At 32.7% G+C, this 9,224-nt stretch overlaps 1 protein-coding gene across 1 annotated transcript; it reads left to right on the plus strand.

The window, feature by feature from the left end:
- Nucleotides 1–7,647: 7,647 nt before the first annotated feature.
- On the plus strand, nt 7,648–8,851 carry LOC141703884 (uncharacterized). The gene is made up of 3 exons (XM_074507276.1): nt 7,648–7,690; nt 7,750–8,492; nt 8,618–8,851. The coding sequence occupies exons 1-3, from the start codon at nt 7,648–7,650 to the stop codon at nt 8,849–8,851; spliced, it is 1,020 nt and encodes a 339-aa protein (XP_074363377.1).
- The last annotated feature ends 373 nt before the right edge of the window (nt 8,852–9,224 follow it).

A 9,224-nucleotide genomic window follows, 5' to 3' on the forward strand; every position in this document is an offset into this window, starting at 1 on the left:
TCCAACACACGAAACAAAAACTCTGGTTTACCAAATAGCTAAACAGAAACTTAACATTCCAATAACTGTGTGTTTATCCACGAATTCTATTCACTGTATTCCTACCATCCCTCCATCAATCAATCTTCCAAAAAGTGCTCCGTAACAAAAACTAAAAACTAAAAGAAATTTTGCAAATAGATTCATCATCACACTCGAACATATGCATCACTGGATCAATTCTACACTGAGCGAAATCAAGTAGTGCATTCGGTATTGGGATTTCTAAATTACTATGTAATTATATGGATTAAGAGAGAGAGCTTCCACTATTGAGATATGTTAATAAGCACTATGCATTATGTCCATCAGAGGCAACTTTAAGCAGAACATCAAAAGGTGTAGTCAATTCGTATAGTACCTGAAGAAACTCAAATGTCACAACAGCGAAGGATCTCTAGGCAAGAACATAACCTTGTATGCGTCACCAACACAGATAGACACGTGAATTTTAATACCAATTACAGCCAACAAACCTCATTATCATATCAAGAACCTGCACAATATGCAAAACATAATATAAGATATGATACACAGACTAATAACAAGATGAAATAATCATTCCACAGCGCTAAAAGCTCGACACTTGAAACTTCTTCGAAGAAAGTGAATAAAAAAAAATAAAACCTAGGGCTCAAAATGGTCTCCATCGAGGCCTGACTCAATGTCTTAAGCTTGACAGTCTACAAGTTTTATTAAAAGATGCAAGATTATACAGCAAAACATCATTATTGTATGCTTAAACAGAGACATATATACCCACATATACAAACACACACGAAGGTTTATATCTATGATGAAAAAAAATATTAATTAACCTTATAACAACGAACATAATTGGCTTCATCTATACGAACAACACAATATAGTAAATGATGAGAGAAATAAAACTTGAGTTCAACGTTAGAGACTTGTTTGAGTAAAGAGAATCTAAAGCCATAGGCATAGATCATACATGTCGGATATTGTGTTTTCACATTCATTTGCTTCCATGGTACATGATTTTTTAATCTGGTAATTTATTCCTTTCGTACATGGTATCAAATAAGTCCCGCCATCAATATCCAAAAACTCAATGCTGGTATGCATTTGAAGTTCCTAGTTATAAGTGGTGATTTTCTAGATTCAGGTGTTTATATTTTTACACCGAGGATAAATTTTTTGACATTGAATATCTTTTTCACAAGCTTCATAGCGGACTTCAAAGCATATCATACTTCTTTATATCAACCTCCAATAATTAAAAGCAATGTATAGACGATGCAACATATTTTCTCCTCTATACAGAAAGATTACCATATCTTTGAAGTACACACTCTTGTGCCAAACAAGTATCGCATAACTAACACACATTTGATCCAATTCAATCACAAAACTAAAAGCAACAATACGGCCGGCGGCATCAACACATCATTTCAAATCCACACACACAATATATATATACCTGGATTTCCGACAGCAGAGCTAGCAGGACCATCAATAACACTAAACTGATTCTTAATAACAACCGGAAGTGGAAGATGTCGTCGTCGTTTAGCGACCAGTGACCGGTGGTTTAACGGCGGAGATATCGTTGCCGTTTGCTGAAACTTTAGTAGGCGCCATTAGATCTTCGCGAATTGAAAATTGGTTGAGAAAATTAGATCGGTTTCTACGGCTTTGTGTTTTGTGTTGTTTGTATTGAGAATGGAGATAGTCGAGTGTATTAAGAGTGGAGAGAGTCGAGTGCTTCATACTAAAAACACAACACCGCTCTAAATCAACATCACAAAAACCTCAATAACATACAATCTTTAATCCTGAAATTGAGCAAATATAAAATAACATAAAATGAGAGAGAGACACGGTGGGGTAGTACCTTAAAAACCCTAGCTCGGATTCATGAGATTTTACTAATATAAACCCTAGCTAATCTAATTATCAATTTGTGAGTTAGTACTTTAGGATGATTCGGTTCAATTGAAGCTGAGAGAGAATGTGTGAGAGCTACTTGGAGAAAGAGATGTTTAGAGTTAGAGAGTGTAAAATTTTGACAATAAACTGTAGCTTCTCCAAAAAAAACTGTCGCCTTCTCCAAAAAAATGAGCCTACTTTATCCCGCCTGATGGAGAGCCCAATGAGAGCCCCAATAACTGTTGGTTAATTTCACTTTTTTTATTTTTTAATTAATTTTTTGTTTAAATAGTGTTCAATTTTTTTATTAATAAAAAATTATCAGTTATTAAATAGTACAGTTTAAAAAATTTTAAAAAATATATTTTATCAATCTTAGCTAATATTAATATTATTACTTAATCATATTATCAAAATTGATTAATTTTCAAGTTAAATAATTATATATATTTAATTTTTTGTAAAATCTTACTTTTTTATCCATTAACACCCTATAGTAACATAAGTTTCCACATGTTACTCGTATGTAACACTTTGAAGTTATAGTAACATATTATAAAGGTCTACGTTGAGGTAGGCTAAGATGAGATGAGCATACCTAAGGTAACATAATTTTGTAACACACATGATTAAACCATTGCAATAGGCCATCTATGGCGTAGTGAAAGGTGATTCTTTTTAGCTATCTCATCACCACTCTCAGTCAGTTAAGGTTGCCCCCTTTCTCTTCTTTCTACTCACCTCATCCTTTTGAGAAGATGAGGCGGTTGGTTGCCTAGCTTCTAAGGACTTTGAAAGAATGGTTGCAGCTTGAGAAGATCCTTATGGGTGTTCCTGTGTTTGTACTTCCACAGGTTCAGGGATCATAGCTTGCTAGATTGATTTCCAATACTTCTCATGTGTCGCATTGAATAAGGATAAGTCTTAAATCTTTCAATCATGAAAGGTGTTAATATACATGCTTCAAGCATGTATATTTATAAACCGCATGCATTCGTAAACCAAAGCAAGTTTTGGTGTTAATATACATGCTTTAAGCATGTATATTTATAAACAGCATGCATTCGTAAACCAAAGCAAGTTTTGGTGTCGTTGATTAGTTAAGCAAAAAAAAATAACATACACTTAATATAACATATATAGAGCAAATTGCAAAACCAGACATGAACTAATATGCAAAACCAGTTTCTTTGTGCTAGCTTGTACATAACTATGCCACAAGCATATTAATATATACAATTACAAAACTACACAAAGAGGTACAGGAAGAGCTCAAAGTAGGCCTTCATGTGATTATGCATTAATCGTTTCAAGTGAACCTTAGAACCAGTACTTTACATTGAATTATTAAATTTTGAAATATTTGTGTCTGTCAACTCTGAGTCTCGACACTACATTTCAACTTAATACTATACAAAGAAATGAATCAGCACTTCATTTTAAATTAATATCAACCAAGAATGTAATTCACGAGCAATATATGTAGCACAACCATCTATTGTAAGGTGGTAGTTCATTCTATTGAGGTCATATAAAAAAATTTAGCAAAAAAGAAAAGGAGCTAGGTTCAATTAAGAAATTAGCTTAAAAGGTTTCTTCAATTGTTGAAATAAAGGGTTCTCAAACACTCAAACATAACATATATTAACTGAAATTTTTTATTACAGGCAGCTTCTAATAAGAAGGGATATGCCATTGATCAACCTGTATTCAACCAGCTTGCCTGGAGGACGTCAGTTTGCATCCTTCTTCACCTTCTTCCTTTCCTCCTTCAGCTCCCCAATCGCTTCCTCCAATTTTCGCACTCTTTCTTCAAGAATTTCCATTTTGCCTGAGCACCTAGGACGTGCTCTCTGAGAAGAACTAGCCTGCTGCTGATTCTCCTAAAAATAATGCATCTACTTTAGTCTTATAAACATATAAATACAACTAAATTTTTTAGTTAAATATTATTTAGCAAACTATATTTAGAATCAGAAGGCTTGATCTTACCTCATCACTAGGCCTATTTTCGGGTACTGGAACCCTATTTTGGTTCTTCTTCAGAATGAGGAGTGTGGGATCATTTGGATCTGCAATGAAATTGTCTCTAAATCCTTCCTTTACAGCTGGAGGCACTCTTTGACATATCTTGATAATTCCTTTAACATTGGCTAAATGATATTTGAGTCTTGTAATGCCGGACACTGGGTGTGAGCAATAGTTGCACACTGCATAGGTTCTGGTACCCTTCTCTTGCTTTGTGCCATGATCCCAAGCATAGTCCACTTCTCTGTTGTTCACTGTGTGATAGATATTATAATTTTAGCATATATTCTACTAGCTTATCAAAATTCTTAAGATTTTGTATCCATTAAAAATAAAAGAAATATTTAAATTAAATATACATGCTTGTTCTGTTTTTTCTTTAAAGTAACTTTTGAAAAATAAATTTTTAATGACACATATTGTCCACATTTTTTTTAAAAAATCAAACAAACAAATAAAAGTAAAATAGTGCATCCACCGGTAACTAAAAGTGATTTTTTTCAATAATTATAGTCTTGATATCAATAGAATTGTATAGATCATTAATAATTACAATAGAATGTATTTTACAAAAAAAAGAAAAGGAAATTAATTTACTTAATTCTCCGCCCCAATAATGTTAAAATTATTTGTTATAGTATACCCCAAAAATAATTTCAATTGAAATGGATAATTTTATAAGATAAGTAAACATATAAAAGTTGAAGAGTATATTATCAAAAAAGAATACATGTGCAAATGCATATAGATTAAAAAACATATTATTGTAGAAGTCAAATTTTTGTAATTTTTTAAAAAAATTGTAAATTTAGACACATAAACAAATTAAACATGTTTACCTGAAAATTCAATCAATTTTATTTTATGATCAAATAATAACAATTCATTATAGACAACAATTGAAAATGAAGCAAAGTTCTTGACTGATAATGATATTTTTATGATGCAATGATATATAATTGGTATCGAAAATGATCAAAATAATATAAATGATATGATAGATTAATGATGAATAAAATCGGATATGAAGTATAAACTGATGTTAGGATTCTAACTTACTTGTTGATGGTGATGCTGGAAATTGATGGATCTGACTAAAAAATCAATTGATTAGTACTCAATGTAAAATTAATTGAGATATGAGTTTTGGAACAATTGATGAAGAAATGTAAATAAAAATAGGACAAAGAAATGTTTAGGGCGGCGAATACCTTACCCTTCAAAGTATCTGGAGATGATACCCGGACTATGAATTTAGGAAGAAACCTTCAAAGTCTCTGGTATGAGATGATACCCAGACTATGAATTTAGGACAGAGAAATGTTTGATGCCGAGAGTGAGCAACTTGTATGTTACCCTCTAGAAGGTTTTTATATTTATATGAGTCACACCTTGACTAATTAGATTAGTGATTGAATATTATAATATAACTATAATATGACTATTTTAGCCTCCCGATTTTATTTTAAATTACATGAAAATATTATTCTTATTTATTCTATTTTTTGTTTAAATATAAGTGATAATTTTTTATTATATAAATTAGTTCATTTATTTAATAATCAACTGTTATTTATATTTCCTTAAACTAGGAAAAATTTACATAGAAAATATCAATGAGTAATAAAAAAGTAAGAATTAATCAAAAACTTTAACATTGTACAAACAATGATTTATGAATTAATGAAAAAAAGTGGGCTTAGAAAAGAATTTTTAATAACTTTTAATTACTTTTAAATTTATGGTTAAATTTCGTTGTTGAACAAAAACCATCATCTTATATTTTATTAATATCTCTTCAAATTCACTGAATTACTAAGATAAAAGGTACGTATAACCAAATTCATGATATAAGAAAAAAATTATTCTCTTAAAATTACTAAAAAACAAGGAACCCATTTAAACATATCGTTTATTATCGTAGATATACAGTAAGATATTTTAGAAATAAATATTATTTAACATGATTGATATTTTTTATTCAATTTTTGAATTTATTTATATAAAAATTTTGAGTTTATTAGTTCAATATTAAACTTAATAATATTTCAATTATATAATAATCAATAAAAGAGTGTCAAGTTATGAAAAATTAAAATTTCATTCAATAATATGTAAACAAATCACATTTTTTGGAATGAGAATAAATAAATAATAAATTATATATATATATACATGTTTATCGATAATTTGTAGAGAGTAAAATTAAATTGTTACTGTAAGTTTGCAACAGATTTTACATGATATATTTGTTGTGCAAGACATGCCTGTAACTCAACAAGACTAAGTCAAATTGACAACCCTAAGTAAGTTGTATTGTTTATCTATAGTTTGTATTTGTACTTGTAACATTTTGAAGTCTCTAAAAATGCAAAAGGAGCATACTGGAGTCTTTTTCTTAAATAGTAAGCAAGCCTAAAGATGATATCTGGAGAAGATCAAGAATATCATGCCTCATAAGAATTTTGAAGAAGTTTGGAGTTGAATAAAATCTGTTTGGATAAAAATACTCTAAGTTATCATCTCTACAAATCACAGATTTAGTGTTATAGATAAGTCACTCGAGAACTCCAAATGACTTATCGAGAAGTCAGGAAAGCTACTAGAGAACTCAGAGAGATATCGACGAGCCAATTGTAGACATGAAGTTTGGAGATATCGACAAGTGATTTCCTCACTAGAGAGCTCAGAGTTATCAACAAACCAACATTCATTAGAGAACTCTGAGTTATCGATAAGTCAAAGTCCACTAGAGAACTCAGAGATATCGATAAGTCAAATTCACTAGAGAACTCTAAGGTATCGACAAGTCAAAGTGAAGACATGAAGCTGAGAGACCTCGACAAGCCAAAGTCTCTTATAGAGAACTCAGAGACCTCTACAAGTCAAATTCACTTAGAGTATTAGAGATCTCGATAAGTCAATATACTTATCGAGATGTCAAGATCTGTATATGTCTAACTGAAGATCTCGAGGTAAATTCTCAAAGTACAAATTACAGACCAATTCAATATCCAAGATCTATAATCAACAAATAATCCAATCAGCCGGATTGACAAGTCTACAAAAAGCAGCTTGAAGGATGTGCAAGATCAGTGGTGAAGATTAACTGACAAAGAAATATCAAAGTAAACACAGGATGCTAAAGATATGTTAAGCCAATCATTATGAGTACACTCAGCTGGAACTGCCGAGGGGTGGGGCTCCCTGGGAAATTTCAATTCCTATCAGACTGTTGTACTGTCAAGAAAAGCCTATTTTTATATTTCTGTGTGAAACTATTGCTAGGAAGTCGAAAATGGAATGGATTCAAAGTAAGCTAGGGTACAAAGGTTTGTTTGTGGTTGAAACCACAGGGTCGAAGTGGTGGACTTGTATTATTATGGAAGGAGAGAGACCAGGAAGGGTTATTAGGTTTTTCACAAAATCATATTGACGTAAAGGTCCATATTGAAGATATGAAAGGAGTGGCGTTTGACAGGGATGTATGGAGAACCTGTTAGAGCTCAACGTAGAAGAACATGGAACCTTTTAAGAACCTTATCTAGAGAGGCAAACTTACCTTGGTGCGTGATAGGGGATTTGAATAATATTGTCTCAGTGGACGATAAAACTAGGGGAGCTCAATATCCCAGCTAGTTAATAGAGGGTTTCAATAAAGCTATACAAGACGCACATCTCAAAGATATGGAGCTGATGGGGCATCAATTTACGTGGGAAAGGGGTAGAGGTACGTCGAAAGATACAATTTGGAGGGCTCTTTGTCTGATCACAGTCCTATCTTTCTAGTTCCTCAGGTTAAAACTAAATCTGCTGCTCAGTATTGTTTTAAATTCGAAAATGCATGGTTGACTGAGCGTATGTGTGAGCAATTAGTGAAAGATGGCTGGAATGAGAATAATATGGCTAGTGTGCAACAAAAGGTGAAGGCTTGCAGTGATAGGTTGTCAGTGTGGGGAAAAGAAATTACTGGAAATTTTAGTAGGAGGATTAAAGAATGTAAGGAGAGTTTGAAGCAACTTCGAGGGAACAGTGATAGGGGGTCTGTGGAAAGATATGATGCAGTAAAGAAACAGTTGGCCTCTATTTTGAATCAACGAGAGATCTTCTGGCGCCAAAGGTCTAAGCAGTTGCGGTTACAAGCTGGGGATCAGAACAGCCGATTTTTTCATAAGTTAGCTAGTAATCGTAGGAGGAATAATCAGATTCATAATCTCAAGGATACATATGAAAATTGGGTTGACTGGGAATTTGGCTTAGACACTTTGATGGAAAGGTGTTTTAATGATCTGTTTCGTGCAACAGAATCAGACTGGAAGGAGGTGATCGAGTGTATTCCTACTATAATAACAGATGCTCAGAATGTTAAATTTTTAAAGCCAATTGAGGAAGAGGAGGTGAAAAGAGCACTGTTCCAAATGAATCCGGACAAGGCTCCAGGCCCGGATGGAATGACACCTGCATTTTTTCAAAATTATTGGAAAATTGTTGGTAAGGATATTGTTGACATGGTCAGAAATTTTTCAGTAATGGTATGTTATCCAATAGTTTGAATGATACAAATATTGTATTGATTCCTAAAAAGAATTGTCTAGTGTTTATTAGCGATTTACGACCTATATCATTATGCAATGTGTTAGCTAAAACTATCACAAAGGTTGTATCTAATCGGTTAAAGGAAACTTTGGATTCGGTGGTGTCGGAGAATCAGAGTGCATTTATGTCAGGGAGACTTATCTATGATAATGTCATGGTTTCCTATGAAGTCATGCATTACTTGAAGCGGAAGAGACGAGGAAGGGAGAGTCATATGGCACTTAAGCTTGACATGAGTAAAGCTTATGCCAGAATCAAGTGGGCATATCTGAAAGTTATGTTGACTAAAATGTGATACAATGACTGGTGGGTTCATTTAATTCTTCAATTGTATGTTCAGTGTCATATAATATCACTCATGCTAGGAGAGAAATTGGTCCTATATATCCTAGTCGGGGTATTAGACAGGGGGATCCTTTATCCCCTTATCTTTTTATCTTATGTGCTGAAGGTCTATCCGCTTTACTTCAAAGATATGAGCAAAGGAAATGAATTCAAGGTATCAAGGTCTGAAGACAAGCTCCTAGCATTTCACACATGCTATTCGCTGATGATATCTACCTGTATTATAAGGCAACTGAGGAGGAGGCTATGCATGTCTTGAGGCTATTACAGAGTTTTGAACGTGGTTCAGGGCAGAAGGTGAATTTGTCAAAATCATCTGTATT

Source organism: Apium graveolens, unplaced genomic scaffold, assembly GCF_009905375.1.
Source record: "Apium graveolens cultivar Ventura unplaced genomic scaffold, ASM990537v1 ctg7170, whole genome shotgun sequence".
In the NCBI taxonomy this organism is placed as follows: Eukaryota; Viridiplantae; Streptophyta; class Magnoliopsida; order Apiales; family Apiaceae; genus Apium; species Apium graveolens.

What these genes read in the sequence shown, in the direction of transcription:
- LOC141703884 (XM_074507276.1), top strand. Translation starts at nt 7,648, where the DNA reads ATGGAGCTGATGGGGCATCAATTTACGTGGGAAAGGGGTAGAG. An exon ending in TACGTGGGAAAGGGGTAGAG is followed by an intron (nt 7,691 to 7,749) that starts GTACGTCGAAAG and finishes CTATCTTTCTAG; the next exon opens with TTCCTCAGGTTAAAACTAAA. An exon ending in TCAGAAATTTTTCAGTAATG is followed by an intron (nt 8,493 to 8,617) that starts GTATGTTATCCA and finishes ACTATCACAAAG; the next exon opens with GTTGTATCTAATCGGTTAAA.